The sequence below is a fragment of the Strongylocentrotus purpuratus genome, unplaced genomic scaffold (genome assembly GCF_000002235.5).
Source record: "Strongylocentrotus purpuratus isolate Spur 01 unplaced genomic scaffold, Spur_5.0 spur5_scaffold_18, whole genome shotgun sequence".
NCBI classification, from domain to species: domain Eukaryota; kingdom Metazoa; phylum Echinodermata; class Echinoidea; order Camarodonta; family Strongylocentrotidae; genus Strongylocentrotus; species Strongylocentrotus purpuratus.
In genome coordinates this window covers 23,489,767-23,516,762 of record NW_022145603.1, presented here as the reverse complement: position 1 = coordinate 23,516,762, position 26,996 = coordinate 23,489,767, and the positions used below count along the sequence as shown (strand labels likewise).

Below are 26,996 nucleotides of genomic sequence, written 5' to 3'. Positions count from 1 at the left end.
TACATGTGTAGTGCAGACGGTCTTTAAGATCACGGAAGCAAGCTTTACACGTACATGTACATGTATGTCAAGTATATATCTTGAACAATCACACATTTTTGAAGGATTCGTGGGGGGGGGCTGGAGTGATATCTGTCCATTAGTGCCAATGATCAGGAAAAAAATTAGCAAACAAGAAAAAAATACATACCTGTATGTGGTTTTCAAATATCTAGAATAGTAACATATTTTTATAAAGCGTTGACATCCTATCCTTGAATGGAGGTTGAAAATTACATCCTGTAGTTGTGTATTATCAATATTATCTGTCACATTTGAAAGGTCATCATGTACTTTTGATTGTTTGCATTTGAATATATTGTAAAGTACACTGTAGTATTGTTCATTGTTCCCAACAGTTTGGTGTCAGTGAACATTTAAGATAATATGTAGAAGTCATTTTCATTTCTTTCTTTCCCCATCTATACTCCATCCTCTCTCTCTCTCTCTCTCTCTCTCTTTCCCTCTCGCTCGCTCTGTCTGTATACATGTACCTGTAGATGTCTGTCTTTCTGTATTTCTCTATGTCTGTTTCACTGACACTGTACAACTCATTTACATTGTCAAGCTCACTTTATTTCTGTCTGTATGTTTCTCACTCCTGTTTTGACCTATTTGAAGGCTTTATACAGATACCCCCACCACCTCTCTCTGTCTCTCTCTCTCTCTCTCTCTCTATCTTCTTCCCACTATTTCTCTTCTCTCTCTCTCTTTCGATCCCTCCCTCCCTCTCTTCTTTATCCCTTCTCACCATCTCTCTTTCTACATACGCAACTGTGTACATCCTCCTCCTCCTTCTCCTCCTCCTCCCTCCTTCTCCTCCTCCTCCTCCTCCTCCTCCTCCTCCTCCTCCTCCTCCTCCTTTTCCTCCTTCTCCTCCTTCTCCTCCTCCTTTTCCTCCTCCTCCTCCTCCTTTTCCTCCTCCTTTTCCTCCTCCTCCTCCTCCTCCTCCTCCTCCTCCTCCTCCTCCTCCCCCTCTCCTAGGTCTCCTTCTCATTCTTCTTTCCCCCCATCTCAATCCATCTCACTCTCTTCCTCCCCTCCAACATATCTCACCCCTCCAACATATCTCTTATTTTTCACCTGGCTCCAGTATCCAAAGATTACCCTCCAAAGTAGGTGAAGAACCCTTCATCAGGGGGCAATGACTCTCAAACTTGACCATTCAGAGGTCAAAGGTCAAAGGTGACAGATTTACTGAGACTTGCTTTTCTGTCGGTCCTGCTTTTGAAACATCAAACTTTCTTTTCCAATTATACTCTAGCTATCTCAAATATCGTTTCTTTCCAAAAGAGCCAGAAGGCTGTTAACTCTTTGTAAAATGATACAGTTGCCGGTACTGCCTTTTCTTAATCTCAGCAGACGACTCGTTTTGTTACGGAGGGAATAGGTTGAGAGAATTGGGGTCAGAATTGCTCCTTTTATCCTTTCAGCAGCTTTCTTCTGAACCTCAATGAATTCTGATGCAAGTAGAAAGTTGATGAATAACTGAATAAACTTAAGTAATACCATCTGTGCCCCATGTCAAAAAGACTTATAGTTGATGCCTCTCATGTCCAGTATTTTGTCTGTTCCCATTCGACCAATAAGGGCAATGCTTGGTTTCAGCTGTGGCTGTACATTTAGATTGAAATACTGAACAATAAACCATACAATCGGTCTCCTGAACTTTATGTGGAATTGGTATTGTTCAGTGGTGCTTATCTCTGAAATTATGCTTATCTCTGAAGTTATGCTTATCTCTGAAATTATGCTAAGAGCCTTCACATTTCATTCTCTCAGATTAATAAAAATATCTGAGGAATTGTGGTACAACTGTAGAGGCCATGTTTCAAGAAACTGATTAGATTGTCATTGTTAGCGGTCATATGGGATCATGCTGTTTGATGACAACCAGTAGAAAAAAGGCACCTTTAATTCATTATTTTTTTTACTGAGGGTCCTTTTACAGCAGTATTTTCAAGCTTTTTGCAATGTAAAACACACCTGGTATGGTAATCGTCAAATGAAAGAGGAATTTTGAATCCTAATACTTTGAAAATGGCATTGCCTATTTCATGCTCCATATATTTTTTTATTTTGGCACATTGCATTATGTTTCATTTTTGACATTTCACACTTTTTTCATAGTGATAGAGGTTATATGTGAAGGTTCACACAACAATCCTTCAATTTAAAGTTTAGGTCTTGGTTGCAAGTTTAAAGTTACATGTATCCTGTAGGGCTGAGACGTGTAGTCGAATGCTCGAGTACCCGCACGGTTGACAACTACTCGGGTACGATTTCTCGCATTCGAATATTCGGCAGCAAAATAAAAAATAAAAAATCTGTCTAGGCCGACGCTTACCCGTGTCTGGGTAAGCGGCGGCTGCTGGCATGATGCCGTCGGTAAAAATGTTTCCCAACTCAAGCACTGTCAAACTCACCACTCAGAAACTGGGACCAAATGTCTGGATTAATTGATCATGGTTACGAAAGTACTGGAGTTTTAAACCATTAGCAGTCTTCAGTTTAGCGTTATAAATATGAGCAGTAGGAGGGGGGGGGGGGGGAAGGGGAGGATGGGACTCACTTTGAAGGTACAGGTACAGTACATGTACATGTATGTGCTGGTAGGCCACAATGAACTTTTAGATCATGCTAGCTTGCAGTGAAAATGATAGCTTCCCGGCTTGTAGTTGAAAACTTTGACTACTAGTGATCTACATGTACATGTATGTGAGTTGAAAACTTTGATTACTCATGGTCTATGCGAGTTGAAAACTGTGATTACTTATGGTCTATGTGAGTTGAAAACTTTGTTTATTATTAGTTCCTGTGAATTCTTGTCGTTGTATTATTAAAAGTGGTAGGTGTTAAAAATGTCGAGGTTTTGCAAACTTAAAGTTTAAAGCTACAATTGGCCAGTGTGAATGTACTTATACATGTAGCTATGCATTTTCACCACAGGGCCAAGTTCATGTGTCAGTACCTGCAAAGGCTCAAATTCCATGAATTGCTTTCGATCCCTGACAATTTTCAATTACAATTCATTCCTGAATACCGAACATATCAAAGAGAATTGGCTGTGATGACATTTGAGTCGATAAGTAGGCAGTTTATTCTGGAAGTGTGCATGGGGATTCACACTTTTTCTCTGTAGAGGTGTCGTGGTTTAGTGGATACTAGGTTGGACTAGGCCTGTCTTCATCATCTCGAGATTGCCTGCCAAATAGCCCGCTATTTCTGATTTGGGAAATAATCCTGAAGTTACATCTTCATCAGCTCGAGATTTGACCTTGAAACTTGATACTCGAGCTCGAAAAATTAGCTCAAGATATTTTGCTCAGCATTCGCGGATAGTGCAAGTCTTTGGGCTGGTGAAGACGCACTGGACAAATTAATAGTGGTATATTTTGCAAACTAGCCAAAGATAAGATTATCTCTACCAAATATACCGCTAATCGCAACTTCGGGCTGATGAAGGCGCAAATTAACTGGATAAGTTGTGATCAGATAGTTCAAATAGCGGAATATTTGGCGATCTCGTGCTGATGAAAACAGTCCTGCTGAGGATCACAGAGTTTGTGATTAGAGTCCCACTGGGGCATAATGTCCTTTGGCAAGACATTAATCTACATTTACATTTGCCACACTCCACCAAGGTGTTTTAAAATGGGTACCAGCAGAAATTTATTCCTTAACATGCTTGATGCTTTAATGGTAGCTGTGCTGAAGCCATGGTAATAAAAAAAGAGCGCCAAGAGTGGCAATGTGCCGGACATGAGCACTATATAAGAATCAATTTTCATTGTTCTTCTTCTTTTTAGTATTATTATCATTATTCGATGCTATCAATGCAGGGGGTCTATACAGGGAGACCAGTGTATTATAAATCATATCCCAGCCATAAAGAGCCATCATGAGACTTTCGACCCCTTGCATTGACACAGGGCGCGACAAACCCGCTTGCCCGACGTCCCGGGGCAACCAAATTGAGCCGTCGGGCAAGTAAATCAAATTATCACTTGCCCGATTCGGGCAAGTGATACTTTTACAGTAATTTCCTAGTGTCCAAGAACTCTACCATTCACCCGTCAACTTCTTACCCGTCGTCAAAATCCAGAAGCAAAAAAGCGATCGTTCCGATTTCGAAAAAACTTCACAGACAGCTAGCCAGCTCAGCTAGCTCAGCGCGCATGCAACAGTGACACTTCAAGCCATGAATGCCGCTCCGCCTCCACGCACGGCCGGCCGTGAGCTAGCTAGAGACAGCTAGCGCGATCGTACCAGCTGCGAGCTTATTCGCGCTCTCTCTCTCTAGCTCTGCAGGCCGCACCGACAGGCCTTTGCTATTCTCTGATTGCCAATTGGTTGAATCACGCCAAATATGACGTCATTATTCTAGGGAAATGAACACGTGCGAATCGGAATGGAATAAACAACAGGGATTTTCTAGTAAGTACAAAAAGTCAAATGTTTGATATTTATTCATAATGACTGTTAATGATTGTGAACATATTATTTAAAACTCGCTGCTCATATAAATCAGATGAATGTTTTTGTCTCGTTTTCAATTTATTACTGCGGTCTCAAGATCCGACCGAGCGAGTCATTTTGATAATAGTATCGAGACCCCCAGAATATAAGCCGTTGTTGTTTTGTTTTCATGGTTTTAGCGACGTTGTTTAGTCTAGTTTTCGCATACTTATCCGAGATTTATCGTAAAATATCTTCAATATTATTATTTAGTAAGAATTTACAAATTTTGGCATGATATTTATAGCAGTGAATGATGAAATAAAAATGTCCGTACTTTATTTAAAATAGTTGATTACCCATTATTTACATGACGTTTCTTGATGGAAGAGTTGACCCAAATTATTAACAGCTGAAAATTAGCCTACGTTTCCAAATGACAGCGGCTTGCACAGACACACATGTGATGTTGCACCATGGTACATGTGGCTACCATTAATGACATGTTTGTATCATATTTTTTACAACAGGGTCATTATGCTTTTTTACATGACTGAATATTAAAAACTTAAACCTGCTTGAACCATTCTACCTTGCCGAGATTCATGTGAATCTGATTATTTATGGAGAATCAATAAAATGCGTTTTTTAAACCTTCAACCATCCTTTGTTGACCATTTTCTTTGACATATTAGGTTATTATTCAGTACAGTTACACTGTACATGTATGTGCATTAATTTGCTATCTAAAACACTAACTTATCATTACGAGATAATAAATGCTTTAACCTCGAGTCCTTTTTCGCTTTAAAGTTTTGGGCAAGTGGAAATATTGTTTGGGCAAGTAAATTGAAAACCCACTTGCCCGACAGGGCAAGTGGTGAAAAAAATTCTTGTAGCACCCTGAGGCATATCGTTGGCTTTCCCCCCCCCCCCAAGAAGGGTGTAAGAGCTGTCCGCTGTCATGAGGCCTGTTCTCATCAGCTTGAGATTGCCAAATATCCTGCTATTTGAACTATCCCGATTGCAAATTATCCACTTAATTTGCGTCTTCATCAGCCCGAAGTAAGCGGGATATTTGGTCGAGATAATCATCCCAAGATATCTTTGGCTAGTTTGCAAAATATCCCGCTATTTGTCCGGTGCAACCTCACCAGCCCGAAGACTCGCACTATACGCGAGCACCGAGCAAAATATCTCGAGCTAATTTCTCGAGCTCGAGTTTCAATTTTTTAGGGCAAGTCTCGAGCTGATGATCGGAGACGCGATTTGTAACTTCAGGATTACTTCCCAAATCAGAAATAGCAGGTTATTTGGCACTCTCGAGCTGATGAAAACATGCCTATTGGGAGTGATGACCTTCTTGCAGGCAGCCAGTGGTACAGTGTTGACAAATACATATGGAGGCGTTTGATGAAAAAGACACTCAAAACAAAAATGTTATCACTAGCATGTGATTGTGGTTACCATTGACCTTTCGTTTATGTTTTGACTGAGCATTGCGAACTTTCATTTTCTTTTGTATGCATGATTTAAGGCAATTTCCTTCCCCAATCCTTCCACAATCCTTCCACTATCCTTCCACTGTGTGCTAATTACCTAAATGCAGATGCCTGCTGTTTCCTTGTTTTTATTCGAATGGCGGTAATTTCTAAAGTTCTTAGAATCAAATGAAAGTTTGAAATCAGAAGGAAGGGGAGCAGGGGTTACAGTATACATGGTAGCTGGGCTTTGAAGTCTGGTGGGATTTTGGGTGGAATTTTTACAAGTGAAAACACATTTCTGAATGATTAATTTAATTTCAATTCATTTTAAGTGCATCTCAAGGGTGTAGAATAATGTCTTGCCAAAACACATTAGTGCCGCTGACCATGTTATCAACAGTCTAATGACACATACAGTAGACCACGACACTTCAACATATTGAATACGTACTGCTGCCCACATACATGTACATGTACATGTATTTGTAATAGGGGACAGCCACATTTTCACTAAGGGTCGCTTGAGATATCCCTTTAACCTAGTTGAAGCATAGACTCAGCAGATCCGGGTTAAACCAATTAAAACATAGCCAAATTCAAAATGAAACAATGGGTTAAAAGATTAACGCTGTAACAAACTTTCATCCATGTGATTGTTGCGTTTTAACCACAAAGTGATAAGGCTTTCCTACATGAATTGCATCCTTCCTTTTTTTTAAAGAACAGTAGTGTCGTGGGAGTAGAGTAGTTGTTGCTAACAACACATATTTTCTGGCTGAGGTGTGTCTTTACAAACACCATTCTCTCTATGTGGGCCCCCTGTATCGTGAGCACTGAAGGATGAGCTGCAAATACAGTCTAAAATACCAATGAACCCAACAATTTTTTAAAAATTGTTCATTATGTAGAGGTGTCGGGGTCGAGTGGATACGTAGCCCCGGACTGTCAATCACAAGGTCCGTGGTTGTAGTCCTGCTGCGGCACTAATGTCCTTTGGCAAGACATTAATCTACATTTGCCACACTCCACCCAGGTGATGTAAATGGGTACCTAGCAGGAATTAACGGACAGATTGATTTACAAACAAAAAAAGTTTATGAGGGCAAAGAGGAAGCTCTAGAAAGCTTAAAACAAGATTTCTCCCTTTCTTTTCTAATAGAAAGAAATACTGTCAACACTGACATAAAATAATTCTTTGTCTACAGTCATGGTTTTTGTGAAGCCACAAATAATGAGATAGCTAGTCCAAGGTCAAATGCTTTGGAACCATATTTTATTATGCTCTTCATCTTCATGGCTTCCATCCAATCACCTATACTTCTTTTAGTTCTCTTTCTATTTGGCGAATTGGTTTGATTTCTTCTACTGCAGTCATCTCCTGCAGAAAAGTTTAGAAGGTCGTGTCAAAGGGCGCCCCGAGGTCGTATCCAGTTCCCCCTTTTGGGATGTTGAACTCTGGGGAGTAGTTGAAAAGGGAAATAAATCTGTTGTGTTTTGGAAGTCTGGGCTGTTCTCAACATTGAGTTTAGCCACATTCTTTTTACTCTTCAACCTTATAAATTATATAGGCCTTTATTTTTATGCTCCTTACTTTCTCTGCTTCTTACTTTCTCTGCTCTTTTCTTCTCTCTTTCTTGTTTTTACCTTCTCTCTCTCCCCCTCCCTCTATCTCCCTCTCTCTCCTTTCTTTCTCTCCACCCCTCTCTCTCTCTCTCTCTCTCTCTCTCTCTTTCTCCCTCTTGCTTCATGGTAATTCTAAGCCCATTTACATTGAGGTAAATTACTATTCACACAACTGGAAAAACCGATACAAAAACGTCAGTGTTTGATAATTCTGTTTTATTTTTTTATTTTTTCTGTAATTCACTAGCAAACACAAAGCATTATAAAAAAACCAACAATAATTCTCTAGTGACAAACTCACAAACTTTCAGAGGCAGGGGCAGGGGGGCAATAACATTGCAGCACTTGACCCGGGGTCATTTGAGGTCAATTCCGTTTCCCCTCCTAATCTCCCCCTCCTCCAATCGGAAGTCTCTCGCTTCCTCCGAAGGAAATCCTATATCTCTGACCAGATTGTTTGGGTGTAAATTAGCTCGTCCTCGTGCCCAGTCTTTGATTTCCATATTTATGGTTTCCTATACCACTTTTGATATTTCCTGTGTAAAATATATTGCACTGTTATAACAATTTTGCATGCATCGTAAAAGAAGATTGGTTTGGAAACTGTAAGAGTGCGATCCACTCTCTATTGTATCTTAAATCTGTTCCATATGGGGATGTGGTAGTCTGATATCCAGGCCCAGTTTTTTTTTTTTACTCTAGATAAGATAAGATAAGATATTTATTGGTCTTTCTTTCAAATGTCACATAGAGCTTAACATCAGATCATTACACATTTACAATGCAAAACAATATTATGGCAATGATTAAAAAAAGGAAAAGAAAAGAAAGACGAGGAGACCCTGGTAAATGCAGATAATCAATAACTGGGTCAGGAGTGTAGGCTAGAATGTATATTGTTTTCATGTGTGTACAAAAGTAATGAACTTCAGGCTAAGCACTAGCGAGATTCTGGCTGCAATTAAACTTGCGTCATCGACAGATTTGTTATCTGATTCTGTTATATGTGCCTTGTACAGTGTTGTACAACTAAGGTCAGTGGAGTGCATGCTTTGTGCATCTTGCGATAACATATTAAATTCTCTCTATTGTCTGAAACAATCGTCCGCCCGTGAATTCCACAGACACCTATTTAATCTCTGTTTCCAAAATAGTGAATTGTCCGTCATCCAATTGATTTTTGCTTTGGAGCAATCTCTTCATTGACAGATGCGTCTAGATGATGCAAGTCTCACAGACTTTGGATTTAAATCATTTTGATTAGGGAACAGACTTAAAGGCCCACTGTACTATTTGTAGCTCCCTCTACATGTATATAGAATACAATGCCTAATCGGTGACCATTGGTCCCCAATGATCCTCTGTTTCTTATTGTTAATTGAGAGCTGAGTTGATGAGATAGCCACCTGTCAGTGACCACCCTGGGTGGTCTAATCCCTCTTAGTCAAACTAGTACAGACGGCCTTTAAAGAGAAGGTTAAGTTCTGTGAGAAGTGAACAAGATTTGGCGAGTTTTTAAATCTTTTTATGGAATATGGCATGTGGAAGAATGTTTCCTAAAAAGGAATTGCTCTTCAAATGATCTCATATTTGAAATATGATCAAACCACAAGTAGCTGAAATGTTCATTGATCCTGATGTTCTTGCCACATATTTCTATGTGTAGTCCCATACAAACATTTCTGTGTATTTGAACTTTAGGAAGACTGAGACAGTTTTGTATCATTTTGATGATTAAAAAAAAAACGGTACAATAAATTCTAATATGCTACATAATCATTCTTTTCCAATCGCTGCCTGATAATTTCTGTCACCGTTCTATCCCGTGACCAGATCGAAACTTTATCTGTCAGCTAGATAAATTAGTATTTCATAAGATAGCATTGGAGATACTATCCCTTATCTTTTGCTGGCATATCAAAAGTAGAACAGACGTATTTAATTAGATCATGATACCTTTGAGTGGTAAAAGATAATGCACTTTAATTATGCAAGCAAGGGCTGGGCAGTGGCCTCTATCCAGTCAGCAAAAAAACACAAAAGAAAAGATATTTTGAGTACAATGATTCAATGATTTTAGTTAGCAAGTCTTTGCTGTATTTGATTGTAAGGTCAGTTGGTTGGTCATATATTACATATACATGTAGTGTACATGTTTGTTGAGGTTTACACGCATTATTTTCAAAAGGTGTACAGGTATATCAATTTAAAGCGCACCAATCACAGACAAAATAGTTACTTATTTTATTTATTCATTTATTTATTTATTTATTTATTCATGTCTTTCAGTTACAAAGATACTTTCTGTTTTTTTCATTGACATATAAATTGTATGTACATTTAAGCAATGAATTATTCATACCCTTGTAAATTTGATGTATTTTCTAAATTTTTAAAGAAATGTATTATATATTTATCATAAGCTGCATGCAAATTAGCCAGACTCAGATGAGCAAAAGGATAAAAAGAGAAGAATTTATGAATCATCATCATTCTGATACAGTTTTGTGTGAATTCCGTCTAACCTCCAAGCTGCTTTTCTCTGTTTTTATAAATAATCAATAAAACTTGATTACCGGTCATAAAAACTTGTCAATGTTTTGATAGCTCTTCTTACTGAAACTCTATACACATATTTGCCCTCGAACTTTCTTGTACTAAAAAAGACATTAAATAGATGAATTAAAGTTTACTAGCGTAACGCTTGTATCACTTAACATGCCTGTACCAGTACTTATAATGCGAACTTCAATGAAATGCATGTACCATATATTTGGAATGTTCATTCTGAAGAAAGCATTACAATCTGCTTTCTAATATAAAGGAGTCATGTTTTCAGCTTGTTTTGGTTGACTTTTTACCTGTTCCTTACTACACTACCTTTTTTTGCCTTTCTTATTATCCTATTTCAAGCCCCAATGCAGATGATCCATGTCGTTATCTGTTCATAATGACAGGCAATTAACTATCTGCGCTTAGCCCATATAGATATAAGTGTTGCTTAGTATGAATAGGCCTGTTTTCACTAGCTCAAGATTACCAAATATCCCGCTATTTCAACTATCCCGATCGCAAACTATCCAGCTAATTGGCGTCTTCATCAGACCGAAGTAGCAAATTAGCTGGATAGTTGGTCGGGATAATGTCCCAAGATATCTCGGTCTAGTTTGCGAAATATCGCACTATTTCCGAACTAGCGGGATAGTTTGCGACCATCTTCATTATTGAGACCGAAGTCCGGAGTCAAATATCCCGATCCCATCATGCACAACGATTTCCAGTTTTCCATGTGTACTAGCGCGCTGAGCGGTATAGATCGCATGTGCGCGCGCTAGTACAACTGGTCTAATGAAGACGGTCGCAAACTATCCCGCTAGTTCGGAAATAGTGGGATATTTTGCAAACTAGACCGAGATATCTTGGGATATTATCCCGACCAACTATCCAGCTAATTTGCTACATCGGTCTAAAATGAAGACGCAAATTAGCTGGATAGTTTCCGATCGGGATAGTTCAAATAGCTGGATATTTGGCAATCTCGAGATAGTGAAGACAGGCCTACTGTGCTAATCGTCAAATCTTATGATGAAATCTTTGCCCTATTGTGCAAAAAAGGTTCGGTTCCCTGAGGCGATTACATGACAATATGCGTTCTTTTCAGTTTGAGCATGGCATGTAACTTCAACGGAAATGGAATTTTCTGTCTGATTTTATTCTAGCCAATATATGAAGTAGAGAAACTTAGCTTACCGTGGAGATGATGGAATGTTTGCCGTCTTTTGCCGACTTTCTCTTTGCTCCGTTGAATTTACAAATGAAATCTGAGCAAAATATAATATTGGAAAGGAAATGATGTAGGAGGTTTAGGTTTGTATGGGAACAACCTGGTGCTGTTTCTTTTTCCTTTTGTCTTTGATTTATTTGTGTTTTGACATTTTATTCTGGTAAGGTCAGGCTTGATTACTTTTAGATCTTTTTCTGTCATGCAATGTCCCCTTTCTCCGATTAAGTGTTCGATACCTTGTGTGTCCCATAATTTCACAGACTTCAGACCTGTATTAAACATGAGTTTTGGAACTGGGATGTGAAATGGTGTCACTATTACCTTGTGCCTTATCAACGGCTTCTGTTTACCCTGTTGTTGATAGGAGAGAGAGGTTTGGGGTTTAAACAAGATCCAAAGAACATCTTGAAATGGCTTGTGAATGGGGAAAAGAATTCCCCTCTTTCTTGTCTGTCTATTGTCCTGCTATGTGCGGACACAAGCAAAGTTTGCCTTTAAGAACTTTTGTGAAAGTGGTTTGTGATTGAAGCCAATGGTTGTTTTGAACAATGCAGTGAGTCTGGGCTTTTGTTGTGAGGGGGAGGGGAGAGAGAGAGAGAGGGGGGGGACAGACAGTCGGACAAAGTGGCAGAGAGAGAGAGAGAGAGGGGGGGGGGGGAAGAAGACAGACAGTCGGACAAAGTAGCAAATACAGAGAAAGAGAGAGAGGGGGGGAGAGAGATTTCTGAGGGAGGGGGGGGGGGGAGATTTCTGTGGGAGCTGTGGGAGGGGGGGGGGGGGGGGCAGACAGACAGAGTGGCAAACAGAGAGAGAGAGAGAGAGATAGAGAGAAAGAGAAAGAGAGAGTTAGGTGCAAGAGGCGATAGAATGCAATGGAGAGGTTGGAGAAATTTCAGGACAAAATCAAGATAAAATGAGAGAAATGAAGAAAATGCAAAAAAATATAAATAATACCAAAATTTAAGAAATATGATTTGAGTAGGAGCTGACAAACATACATCAAGAAATGATCGAGTAGAATTACTGCTGAATCATTAATTATTAGCTAACTTAGGATGCGACCTGTCACCTTCTTACTTCCCAAAATCCATGGCTGGTCTTTCATAATTTTTGACAGCGTCAGTTAAGAATTGACAGATTATTTTTAATAATACGTCGCTTCAAGTGTTTGTCTTCAAGGTAGAAGAGGGCACTTCACATGTCTTGTGTTTGCTTATATGCATGCAACATATGCGTGGTATGACCTTTGTTGTGGAATAACTGGGAAGTAGTCCACCCTGACACCAAGTTAGTTTTAATAGAAGTAGAAGAATAATTAAACATGAGAAAGTCATTAATATTTGAAAGCTGTCATCACTAGATAGGTATGGGCAGTTCAAATTGACTGAATCAGCAGTGTATGTCACTGTGACGAAGTGCCAGACAATTAACTTCCCTATTCGTTCAAACACACAAAATGACTTTTTAAAAAACCCTATAGGTAATCAGGAATTTCTTTTCTCTTTAAAAGGACCTATAATAATATGCTATCCATAACATATGAAGAGTAGTCCTCAAGGGGGTACTATATATTGTATACTCTTTAAATTTCCCTTCTTCACGTACATACATGTATGAACCTGCCCTTCAAACTGACATACTCTAGGCACTTTTGGAGAAGAAGAAAAAAATCAGAAATAATGCCAGTTTTGTACATGACAAATAGGAGAGCTATCCATGATTATTATTATGATTATCATTATTATTTTTATGCTATAACTTTTTCATACCATTTTATTATTATCATCATCATCTATGATTTTTTTTCTTTCAAAGAATTTGATTGGCAGATTCTCAGCAACCCCATGCAGTTTGACCTGTTTCATTTGAGGCAAAATATGATCATGAAAGCTTGTGTTCTCTCACTCTTAAAGGTGTTTGCGTTTTGAAACCGAAACTCGTAGGAAGTCCACCACCTGTACAGATATGATTTCATTAACCTTCTAAAGTAACCAGATTAGGATAATAATTCTCAAACATCCTGCTCAAATGGTCATCCAACCAGAAAATTCTACCATAACGATCATGAAATGGGAGGATTAAAATTCAACACTCTCCACCCAGGTGTTAAATTAAGAGATTTAAAGTTCAAAGTGTATTTCCATATTTTAATAAAGAAAAGATTGTAAACTGACTCTGTCATTACTCTTTTATACATTGGAGTACTTGCGTAAAACTGATGTAATTCCCTCAGTTCTTCTACGAACTTGATTCTTTTTTTTTTTTTTCTAAAAATAGCTTCCCAGAGTTCCTTTAAATTGTTTTAGAGTTAAACTGCCACTTAAACTTTCATTTTTGTTTGGTAACATGTAATTTATACTATAAAAAATGAAAGAAAGAAAAGAATAAGACCACCACAGAAACAAGGATGCATTGTTTCAAATTTTGAGAGTTTATTTTCTCTGGTGTTCCCAAATCGAACAAAAATCAACACTGAACCTACTATAATACTACCTACATGTAGCACATATTCAACTCCATATTAGCAAGTACCAGCAATATGTGGTCAAACATTGTTTCAGGAAATCCACTAATATATTGAAGTTGTCAAGGAGGAAATGAACAACAAAAAAATAATAATAATAAAATTGTCTAACCAAAGGTATTGTTGTCGCTGTTGATTTGTATTATCTTGTTCTTGTATTAAAGCAGGATGTTTAGAAAGAGCACAAACTAGGTTAAGTTCGCCATGAAGTCAAACATTGTTTCAGGAAATCAACTAATATATGGCACTTGTCGAGGAGGAGATGGCGTGCAAATGTCTAACCTTGAAAAATAATAATAATAAAAATGTCTAACCAAACTAGCACAAACTAGGTTAAGTTTGCCATTGTTGTATCAAGTTATCAAACGGCCCTAGAGTTCAAGTTTCTGATGTCAATCAGTCTTTAATGAGATTAATTTTCATTTCATTATGCTAACCATTCTGTGTACTCAACATCTCAACTTTATACTGACATTAAACAATGAATGCTAAAGGCATCGTTTAGCAATGTTAAATCTGAGATGCAAGTGTTATCAGTGTCTGTGATATGGTGTAATATTGAATTCCTAACAAAATCACGCTTCAAAATGATCATGAAGTGCCTCAATAAGTGAAAATCTTCGAGTGACAGATTTACCATTTATAATCATTTTCCCCAAAAGACTGTAGTGTTATAAAAATTGTTAGGAAAACAAAAAATGAAATTTTGATTTCCAATCATAAATATCTTGATAATCAGACAGGCAATTGGCTTGTAAAAGTCATGGGGTTCCTGACTAACCTAAATGTTTATAATTAAGATTGCAGCATGAGCTAAATTTAGGATTTTGTTTCAGAATCTGAGGCAATATTACAGAGTCATTTTGATACAACGTTGACAGGTCAATGGCCTTTGATACTCCACCACATCCACTTCATCACAGTGTACACATCTTTCTCATTTGTATCCTTATTATTTTTTCTATACAATATTGCTGTTAAATTGTTCATTTTTGCATACATCGTATTTTTTAAAGAGATGTGAGGTAAATGAATTTGAATTTGTAACAACTTTAAAGATGTTAAAGGGGCAAGTCAAAGCTATGCGTCAATTTCCTACCAGCAAATTACCCACATTAACAAAATGTAAATAAAACTTTAGTTGAAGTAGTTTAATTGTCTACTTTGGTATGATTTTGTAATTAATTTGTATCGCTATCGTTTTGCATATTTATATCCTTTATTGCTGTAATAATGTTTTAACAACAAATTACAGCCTAAATATTTACAGTCATTCGATATCTAATATAATTTTTTCTTTTGTCTTCTTTTGTTTCTTTTCTTCATTTTGCACAGGTACACAATAGCTGTGCTTAGTAACCATATAATGGTTGTTCTTCCGTATGTAAGGTAAGTCACATGTTTTCTTTCTTCATTTATTAACAAAATGAACAAAAATAAACAAAATATGAAAAAATTGTGTTTTAATGCTAGTCTTTATTTTAGGAGGCATGAGACATTGAGATATACAAATGAATTGTACTTCTGTATCTATCATAATCAATTTTTTTTTTACTCTAGTCTACATTATACAGACCCAGTTGAATATTTGTCCATTGAGATTGGAAAAAATAATTTCAAAACAAGTTATTTTGATTTACAATTAGCTTTGTAATAAAAGCCATGGTCAGACCAAAATATTACAATTTGCAAGGTCAAACTATTTTCATAGTTCATGGATTTTTTAAAAATCAAATAATTTCTATTTTGTAAAGATTTTTTTACCTTGAGACAAGCATAAGACAGCTTGCAGACGTCTGTATTGAATATGTATCTAAAGAACGATGTCAGTGTAACCTTTAATAGTCTACTGCCCCAACACAGTGCAGACCCTCCTTTGGGAATTGCAAGGTTTTGCGCCTGTAACTGGTTTCATATGTGACGGATAACACTGTAAAGTCAAAATAAATTTGTGATTTTATATCAAAATACGACAAGTTCACCGCTATAGTGTCTCTAATTACCTGCAGTTTGGCACAGAATCGGTTTAGCCTCCTTCCCAATATCCTTAGGAAGAGAGAAGAGCTCTATTTGAGTTTTCTTTATTTCTGCTCCGGTCTGTTTTCAAGAAACGCCATGTGGTTATGATAATTACAAGGAGCAATTCTTTGTCTTCAGCAGACTTAAATATATATATATGAAAATAATACTTGAAAAACCCCTCCTTCCCCCCCCCCCCCCCCCCCCCCCCCTCCCACACTTTAGTGCTTGAGTCTAAAAGGGATTCATGAAATGTTCATCTTCTTGAAATGTGAAAATAATGATGAATGATTTTCCAGCGTATTCCATGTTTAAACGTGAAAGCCATAACCTTCTTAACTTTCGATAATTGGATTCACAAAACTATCATTATCTTTTGACCAATTTTAATGCAGTAACATGACTTTTCCTGATTTTTTTCTCTTTTATATGTTTTAACCTACTGTACAATGGTTTGTCTACCTTGATTTGGTATGCCGTTGTGTTTGTACAATTTCCCATTTACAACATAATATTTTAAGTACTTTTTAATTAATGTGTTTGTCAAATGTGAACCATGATATGAGTTTATAGTTGTAAACCATGGATTAATAAATATGAATAAAAGAATAAAAGTTAGCAGTTTTGTTGAAACTCCGGGATCTACTCTTACTTGTAGGGATTTTTTTTTTACCGGGGGGGGGGGGGGGGGGGATTTAAATTTTTAAAGGCCAGTTTACTTAGGGCACCTGTTTAAATTCCTTTTTTATTTGGGGGGGGGGTGGGCTCCTTCCCTCCTACCTATTGTAGCCTTCTGCCTGAGATAGCCCCTTCCCTCATGCCTCCCCCCTCACTCCCTCTCTCTCCTCCCTCACTCCCTCCCCCCCCCCTCCCCATCCTCTCCCCTTGCTCTCTTCCACCTCACCAAGGCTTAGGATAAAATCATTATCCGTATAATGCTGTGTTTCAACAGTCCCGTTCAGGTATAATCTGGCGGAAATAGAAGTAAAACAATGCTCCTAGCTCCACTAGAGCAGTCAATAATTAGGCTGAATTGCCTCAGGTTATGGCATTAGCATTGAGCCTGTGTCTTAAGGTAGCTATGTCCACACGAAACCTTCATGGTTTTAAAATTTAAGTTTGCGAAATCTTGGAAGTTTTAAACAACAATCCACAAACGACATGAAGGGTCCACACCAGACCGAAACAATAAGTATTCAACGTTTTAAATGACAAGTCTGGCTAAATGTCATTTTAACTACAAGCTTGCGTAATATCAAGCAATTCTGTCCACATGGCACATTACTTTGAGTGATGACCCCCTATGTTGGTTCGAAGTTATTGAACTTTCCATAAGCTTGTTTTTCAATAACTTTGAGTGAACTTTAAGATTCATAACCATGAGTGCAACCTAACAATCCACAACTACAAAAAACATAACATCTATTATTAAAGTTTAAACAATGACCCACGACCTAAACGTTAAGTTCACGGACTGCCGTGTGAACATTACCAGAATTGCCTGAAGTTATGGCATTAGCGCTGAACCTTGTCTTAAATTGTAATAGGATTAGTTACTTAGCTTTTATCAACAGTACAAGTCAAGGTCAAGGGGCTAGGCTCCATTCCATGCTCTTTGACTTTGTTGGAATGGAATCAATGGGTTATTCACGGAGAGAGAGAGAGAGAGAGAGAGGGGGGGGGGGGCAGACAGACAGGCAGTGGGGGGGGGGGGGGGGCTGTGCTCAAGATCTAGATCAGTAAACTTGTGAGATTTAATTCATGGTAACAAAGTTAATCAAGGGCAGTTGTTCTGGAAGTAATGCCGCTAGCATTTCTGGTACATTTGTTTGCACGTTTCATAAAAATTTCACTCATATTTCACGCCTCAAATTTAATGTACAGGTGTGCATGTAGAGTTTAGGGACACCTTTTTAAAGGGATCGGGTAACTTTGTCTCAGATTCTGAAACAAAATCCTTGATTTAGCTCATGCTGCAATGATAATCATAAACCTTTAGGTCAGTCAGGAACCCCATGACTTTTACAAGCCGATCGCCTGTCTGATTATCGAGATATTTATGATTGGAATTACAAATTTTGAAAACCGTTTACCAAACGGTTTTCATAACACTACAGTCTATTGGGGAAAACAAGTATGGTAAAACCGGTCACTCAAAGATTTTTACTTTTTTGAGGCACTTCTTGATCATTTTGAAACACTTTTTTTTTAGGGCTTCAATATTACACCATATCACAGACACTGATAACATCTCAGATTTATCATTGTTAAACGATGCCTTTAATAAAAAAGTAGTTTGCCACATTCATTTCTTGTGTAAATAAGGTCTTTTTAAAATGTTCTCATTGTTAGGATACATCGATATCTGGGTGCTTGTTTGTAGAAGAATGCTTGTTGAGCCAAAACAGCTTTTGGAATTAAAAAAAAGGGAAAATACACAGGATCACATCAGAACGAGATGTCCTTACAAATAAATTTTGTGATTTTGCTCAACTTTGATAAATATATCAACTCTATGATATTGTAGCAGTACTTGTGCTTCGTATGACAAATGGCAGCAAACAATTAAAAATGCTGATTTTTGTTTTTCCCCAAAAAGTATTGAAGCCTGAAAACAGAATTGATCATGTCACTTTTTAGGACTTTTTAATGTCACAATGATTCACAGACCTCTATAGGTCATACCAAAGTTTGGCTGTTCAAATCAGTGACCTCAAACAATCATAATGAGTAACTTTCTTACGCACAGGGAAAAAAATAATTAAAAATTGGGGGGGGGGGGGCTACTTTTCAAGCTTGTTTTGCATGAAAATAACACTCTTTAATTTGTTTGCATTGAACTCTATGCAAATTTTGGGGGCTCTTTTTTGCTTTCGGGGGCTCTTTTGTGCATGTCCGGGGCTAATTTGCCCCGAGCCCCCGTGTATTTTTTCCCCTGCTTACGCATTTCCCTGTTTTAAGTAAGAGGAATAAGTTGAACAACTTTCTGACTTTTCCTGAACCTCGCTTCAAACTCTTGGTCACGTTTAATATGTAACCAGTGGCCAAGTCAGGGATTATTAGCGAGCATCTTTTAAAAGTTCTATATAGCCTAACCAATGAAATATACTTGATTAAATGGAAGGAAAGTTGGATGAAATCGGTTGGGTCGTGTAAGAGAAACAAGTCTAAAAATTGTCTGAATTCTCCTGAACCTCGCTCCAAACTTTTTCAGCGATTATTAGCGAGCACCATTTAAAGTTTCATTAAGCCCAACCATTGAACCATTCTTGATTAAATGGAAGGAAAGTTGGATGAAGTTGGCTGGGTCATGTAAGAGAAAAGTTAAACCATTTTCTGACTTTTCCTGAATCTAGCCCCAAACTTTTGGTTAATACGTTTAATATGTTACCTGTGGCCAAGTCAGGGATTATTAGCGAGCATCTTTTTAAAGTTCTATAGCCTAACCAATGAAATATTCTTGATTAAATGGAGGGTAGTTGGCAAAAGTTGGCTGGGTCATGTAAGAGAAACAATTTTAACCATTTTCAGAAGTTTTCTGAACCTCGCTCCAAACTTTTGGTCACCTTTAATCTGTTACCTGAGGCAAATTCAGCAATTATTAGCGAGCACCATTTTGAAGTTTTTAGCCCAACCATTGATTGAAATATTCTTAATTAAATGGAAGGAAAGTTGGAAGAAGGTGGTTGGTTCATGTAAGAGAAAAGTTTTAACCATTTTCTGAATTTTCCTGAACCTCGCTTCAAATTCTTGGTCACCTTAAATCTGATACCTGAGGCAAATTCAGCGATGACTAGCGAGCACCATTTGAAGATTTTTTGGCCCAACCATTGAACCGTTCTTAATTTAATGGGAGGAAAGTTTGATGAAGTGGGTTGGGTCGTACAGGAAGGATATCATTAAGAAACCGACGGCTTTTGTTCACCTTTTTACTCCTTTTTGGCGGACTAATGAAGCGGGCTATTAATTTGACCTCAGCTTGAGGTGTATCAATAGTTTGGTTCACACGATGAATGGTAAGCTTAAAGTTAAGCTCATGGTTTTAAAACTTTGAGGTTATTCTGTAGTTACAGACCATTCAGATGCACTCGTGGTTTTGAAAGTTAAAAACCATGAACCAAGAGCCTTCCCAACTCAAAGTTATGTGCCGTGCAAATGCAATCAACTTCAAGGCGATATGGCAGCCTTATAGTTAAAAGGACTCCATGCCCAGCTTGTAAGTTTATAGTTATGGTCCCCTGTGAACAGTTGTTGCTGGTTAAAACTTTGACGTTTTGCAAACTTTAAGGTTAAAATCATGACGGATCCATGTGAATGCAGCTATTGACTGCTTGCCTGGCTTGTAGTATGCCACTTTGAACACCTATTGTTTGGGTCTTGTGTGAACCCTTGTTGTCATTAGTGGATCGTTGTTTAAACGTTAAGGTCTAACAAACTTAAAATTATATGAAATTATGATGGATCCATGTGAACTTAGCTATTGACTGCTTACCTGGTATGTACTAGTTCAAAAGTTTGAAAACTCATTGTTTTAACCCTTGTTGTCGTTAGTGGATCGTTGTTTAAAACGTCAAGGTTTTGCAAACTGCAAGCTTTAAACTTTGTTGATCTCCTGTGAACATAAGCAATGATTTGAGGAGAGAGAGGAAGAGATGGGAGGGGAGTTGTGGTTCTTTGAGGGCGTAATGAGGTGAGATTTTGTTGTCAAACACCTAGTTACAAACCGTGAATGTTGAAATTGATGGCCATTAATCCAAGGTTTCGCAAGGGTTAAAACAATGAGTGTTCAAACTTTTGAACTACAAGCCAGGCAAGCAGTCAATAGCTACGATCTCATGGATCCGTCATGATTTTGAACTTGAAGTTTGCGAAACCTTGGTCTCATGTGAACATAACCAATGATATAAGGAGAGAGAGGATGAGATGGGAGGGGAGTTGTGGTTCTTTGAGGGTATAATGAGGTTTAATTTTTTGTCAAACACCTAATTACAAACCATGAATGTTAAAATTGATGGCCATTTATCCAAATCCTGTCTGCGGATTGGCACTCAAGGTGTTTAGGAGACAGGAAAGCTAGTTAGTCCATATTCTTGAGGAAAAAAAATTGCTGAGAAGTAAGGAAGAACAAGGTTACAAGGGGCAGATCTAGGAATCTGTCAAAAGAGGAAGAAGCATAGTTTTGAGCTGGTACTAAATTTTCACAAAAATACCTGACAAAACTAAAGCAATGCTTTCAAAACAGACATGGTTTCACGCCTTGCAAGCGATCATCAGGCAACTGATAGCATGATTACTCTACAACCTGGATGCAAATATTCTCAAGATTAGACTTTAGTAATACAATACAATACAATAAGAATCACTCATGGATGAAGGGACTATTGTAATTGCCCAGGTACTGCCTACCTTTATATATTCCTATATATTTTTGTCGTTGCTCTGCCTAGGCATTGAGCACTATATGGAAGGATAGACCAAAGCTAAGTAGATATATTTTTTGTTTAGGTGGGGGGGGGGGGGGAACAACTATTATATGTGAAACAGGATCAGAAAACATGGCAGGTATGGAAAGGATGTTTGATGACTACCAGCACATCATCCAAGGCTATGAACTCATACACCAGATGGAGTACAATAAGGAAGTCATTATGTGATTCATTTACAAAGACATCGAGCAAGCGATGTGTAAAATTGAAGGTCAATACCTGCTGAAATAACAAATAGTCCATGATAACGAAAAAAATGAAAGTTTTGTTAGTATTCCTGTGTCATTTTTTTTTACGACTGCGAAATTCAACTCTCAAATTCAATGCTGCAATTCATAGTTCATACCAACGTGTCTAATAGCTCAGTACTTTAATAGACCTGGTCAGACCTCATCGAAAAATGAAAAATGTTATTGTAGAATATAAACTATAAACTACTGGAAGAGGTTTTTCTTCTCTCATCATTCAATGAAAATTATGGAAGCAAGTTTAAAATTCAATCGAGCAACCAAAGCAATTCAACATTGCTAACATTACATGTACCGGTATATCATCAGTTATTTTTCTAAGTACATTGGAGATATCTTTGCTACACTTCAAACATGTACCGTAGAAACACATATGATATAGACCTAAGTCTCAAACCTGATATATTCTACTCTCTTTAACAAAATTAATTATGTACTTGTTAAAAAAAATGAGTATTCTAGCATAATAGTTAAATCCAGCTTGAAATATGAGATTGTATATGACTCAAGAGGAAAACCCCTTTTGCAATAGAGCAAGACGATTACTCACAAATTTTCTGTGCATTAGGAATGCTCCCCAGACAGTGGAGATGGTGCACACATTGTTTGATGACATGATCTCTAACTCTAAAATCACATTAATATCATGAAAAATCAGCTTGAAATCTGAGAGACCGTGACTCGTCTTGAGGAAAACCCCTTTTTCACCGAGCGTGACAATTACTCAAACTTTTCTATCTTCAAGCTCGGATGTAGACTATTAAACATTGCATATTTAAAAGGATTCCTCTGAGTAAGGGTGGAGAAAGAGAGAAACTGTAAAAGCATTCATCACTCAACGTAGCGAGGCAGCTACATTTAGACCCAGCCAAAAAGCCCCAGAGAAAAAGGAAAAAAAAGGGTATATGCAGTGTACTGTTAAAGTTTATAAAAGGGAAGGCAATCACCCCCTTCTGTATAGCATATGACAATTATGGTCTGAATACGATCCAGATTTTCGGAGGTCCCTTGCAATAAACGACTAAAGGGGAAGACCTCACTAGGTATGTCCTCATCAGCTCAAGATTGCCAAATAGTGGGCCATCTCGAACTGATGAGGACAGGCCCAATGGATCGTGTGGAGGGTGGTGAAGATGTACAAAAGAGTGGCGAGCAATTTAGCACTTGAAACCTTCAAAAACAGCTCTGAAAATAGTAATAATAATAATAATTACATTTATAGGGCACTTTATACAGATGTTTCTAAGCGCACAGGTGGCATTGTCTAACTTTTAATTATTCAACATGTTTAATACCTTAAAAGCAACAAAGTAAAATGAAATATTAAAATCATAAAATCAGCTCTTGTAAAGCAAAATAAATCCTTAAAATACATCAAGGGAATATCGTCTTTTAAAGTGCAAAAGCGAGAAGAGCTCGTGCAAATAATTATGTGATTTTCACCGGGGAAGGGGGGGGGGGGGTCAGCCCTGCCCCCTTGCTTCCCCCTTAAATCCGTGCTTTCTGGAATCAGATCTGGTAGGAAGTTTGGCAGAACATGAATCATATGGCCAGTCATCATGTCGGTTTGCCCGGCCGGCTAGCTCGCAGACCAAAAGATTTGTCGTCGGTATCTAAGGAAGCGATCCATCTTGGACAAACTTTCCTTCTCTCCCCATAGTCTCTCGGATATGAGATATTGGGAACAGGAGCAAGGGGCGGATTTCTAACTCATTTGATTTCACCTCCAACGAGAGACATGCCCTAGGGGCTCTTAAAGCTAGTCAGTTCAGATTCTTGCAAGAATGATAAAGGGCATTGAATTGAAAAATGATAGGCCAACTACATTTACCATGCAAAAAGAAAATATGTATTTGATTTTATAGGAGCTTTATGATTGTTGCTGTAAGCACAAATATTTATAAACTACACTGACTTTTATATCTTTTATTTTCTTTTACTAGGGCTCTTTTTTTTCCTTCTTTTTCTTGAGCGGTTTGGATCTGTTTAAAGCACTGTTCGCACATTTGAATTTATACAAAGAACTAGAAATTGTTAAGGATAAGCCGAGAGTGGATTGAATTTTGAGAGAAGAGGAGCATATTTTGTCTTGTCCAACTGAATGTGACTCAAAGATATCGTATATTAAATGTTAGTGTGACATATCCGTCGTTCTGAGGAATGATGAATGATGAATGATTCGTATGATTTTGATTTCAGTTCATGAATATACTCTGAGCACTTTATAATTTCATATTGAGTAGATAAAGGCTCCAAGGATTATCATAATGAATTGAATTTGAGAGAAGAACTATTGAAGAAATATTGAAAAGATTCAGCTGAAGAAAAAAATGAGAAGGAAAAAAGATATATGGTAGATTAGAAGTAGAATTTCATAAAGGAAATCTGCTGACATTCAAACCGATTTGCCATAGGCTAATTCACCTAGATACCAAATCTTTGCGCTTTATATCTTAGGATTCTTAAATGTCACTAGTTACACCTGATTACAATATTTCTTGAGATTTGTTGACAGAAAGGCTCCTATGCAAATTTTGTGATCTATATGTTATGATAATTAGGATTTGTGAAGCACAACAAACTTTAGATATCTTATTTTGCTCACTTCACGGCAGTGTTTTTTTCTTGGGATTTTAAGTGCGTCATGTTTGAATGCTACTTTATTATTATATTCAATTTTCATGGAAATTAAGCAGATATGAATAAAACTATATATAAGCTTAAATTTTGAAATAAAATAGACAATAGCAATAAACTTAAAGAATCATAGTTGCTTCTTAAAGAGAGAGAATGAACAGAATTCAGAAAGCTTTGGCATGCATTGCATCACCAGCTTTACAGGATTTCAATGTAAATTAATGAATTGAGACAAATTTTTCAAAGGATACATGAAAAGTTTCCACTGTAGACAGGTGGCCTTTATTGACAAGTTCTTCAACACATGTCCCCTCATCTCATAGAGGGAGGCAGTTAAGTTGACCAGTGTATATAGACAGATGACCTTTATAAAGAGGTGGCTGCAAAGACTGGTTTGAATGTGTTTTGGCTTTTTTCTTACAATTTTATCTTAATTATTAAAGAGATGGTTTATTGATTTCAAACTTGACTGAATTTGGTATCATTGCAATCGAAAAATTAAACTGAGTAAAATCATTACATTTGTGTAACTTGTACATTCGAGCGAAATTTATAAAAGTTGATTGAACTTGACGAAAAATCAACCCACTCAACGCCCCCAAAACATCGTAAGTCAGCTGATTTTTGAAGTGACGTCACAATATGAACAGCGGGCCGCTCAGCTGAAATGATTGACGACGGTGCGAGATGCAGTTTGCGTGCGATTCACATGTATTTGCATTGAGTCTCGAGTACCAGACCCATTTATACCTAACGCTGTTTACCTTCATCAAAATCCCCTGGAAATATGGATATGGACGAATTAAAACATACTTGAGTATACTCCAGAAGGCTCCTCCATGGCATGGTTTTGGTTCTTAATCTGACATTAGTCTAGATAAATGGTATATAACTTCCAAAAAGCGAGTAAATAAATCGTCGATGTAGCGTTCAAGTTTCCCGTAGCTAGTAGCTGTGCGTGCGTACTCTGTGCATGTACTATGTGTGCAATACACTGACCTCTATTATGCGTGCATCACATCTAGCGCAGCTTGCTAGCCAGCCTAGCCCGTAGCCCGGCGCTCGAGCTAGCCGTGAATCGCGAACCGGACTGATCTGTTTCTCTCGGTTTATCAGGTCCTATACGACTTAATTTATCAAAAATGTAAATTAATCAGCCTAATCACACATTTTTGTAATGAATATCTGGACAATTCTATGTAAATTTGTCGCCTATTTTACTCCAAAAGAGTCGTTAGGTCAGCATGCAAAATGTCCTTTGCCTTCCCAGATCAGACACATACACGCTGAAGTGCCCTCAGAATATGTGACTATTTTTCCAATTTTTATGCTCAAACGTGACGGAAAAAATATAAAAATCAAACAAACATTTGTAGAAAGTATCATTTATTCATATCTCATTCAAAATGCCCCAAAAAGAGGAAATATCACCACTGGCGGTAAATATACAAACAACGTTAACCCATATCTGAAAATGGCAATGGGTATCCAACATCGTCCCGAATGTGTGATGTAGTTTGTTCATATTGTGACGTCATCGTTTCGCATGTAAAATAACGCCGTCAATTCACTTAGTGCGTGGGTTCAGGAAAGGGTAACAAAATTGCATTTAATTTATTCCTCACAACAGTGAGGGCTTCAAAAGTACTTTGCTCATTTTGTTAATGTTCTCAGCAATCTGTAGAGGTGTAATTTGCCCATTTTCCACATTTCAATGAACCATCTCTTTAACATTGTTCCTTGATAACTTAAAGCCCATCTGCACTAGTTTGGCCAGGGGTATTAAACCTCCCTGCAAGATCACTGATAGTTGGTTATCTCGTCAAATCAGCTCTCAACTCACATAAGAAAAAGGGGATCGTGGGGACCGACAGGCACCAATTAGGCATTGTTTGCTATATAGAGGGCGCAAGTAGCCATAAGTAGTGCAGTGGGGCCTTAATTTAAAAACGAGCACACTTTTATTTTGAAGAAGAGGGAAAGCTTTTCAATAATAGATAAATCATCAAAAGTTTGGCATTTTGAAGTGCCAATGGCAGGATGAAGGTAAAGTCAATCAAATTAAGATCTTTCAGAAACTTTGGCACGGATTGCTTCTCTATCACCACAAGTTATTGGGTAATCCCACTGACGTAGCAATACTTGTCTTGACACTTGTCTCGGAAATGTGTCACGGAGTACGAGGGATTATCTAATTGGGGTTCTGGGACGGTGACAACTCTAATCCTTTACGATGATTGTAGATGAGCAGAGAGTGTCATCTACATCTAGAGAGACGAGCTGCATTAACACTGCAACCAAAGATCATCGTTTTTTTAATTATATTCCAGCAAAAATGATGACAAATTGAAATCCAAAAATCCACCTCTGGAGTGTGTTTTTTTTTTAACGCCTGCCAAAGGTTCACCTATTTTTTTTTTTTGCAGTGTAAAAGCAAAATTTTTGTAAGATACCGATTTTTGCTCAAGTGACTCTTCTCGCTTCCGTGCTAACGCATGCAGAGCAACAACGAGTACTCGCCAAAAATTTGGCATGAGCAGACTTAGACGGTTCTTTATGGGTTTTTCCAGCAATATTCTCAATTCCTTATGTTTGTGAGGAGTAATTACAACAAATATATATATATCTGAGAAATTGTCTGTCAACATCATTTTACTTCGCTTCCTGTCATCTCTTAGAACTAGATTTGTCAAC

At 37.7% G+C, this 26,996-nt stretch overlaps 1 protein-coding gene across 2 annotated transcripts in view; it reads left to right on the top strand.

Annotated features, from left to right (window-relative positions):
* The window catches only part of LOC100892870 (DNA damage-regulated autophagy modulator protein 1), an 81,467-nt gene that overhangs the window by 12,729 nt on the left and 41,742 nt on the right, over positions 1–26,996 (top strand). For both annotated transcript variants that reach the window (XM_011672191.2, XM_003725305.3), the window contains exon 3: positions 15,248–15,301. In XM_011672191.2, coding sequence (XP_011670493.1) covers positions 15,248–15,301 — 54 coding nt within the window. The remainder of the gene's footprint in view (positions 1–15,247; positions 15,302–26,996) is intronic.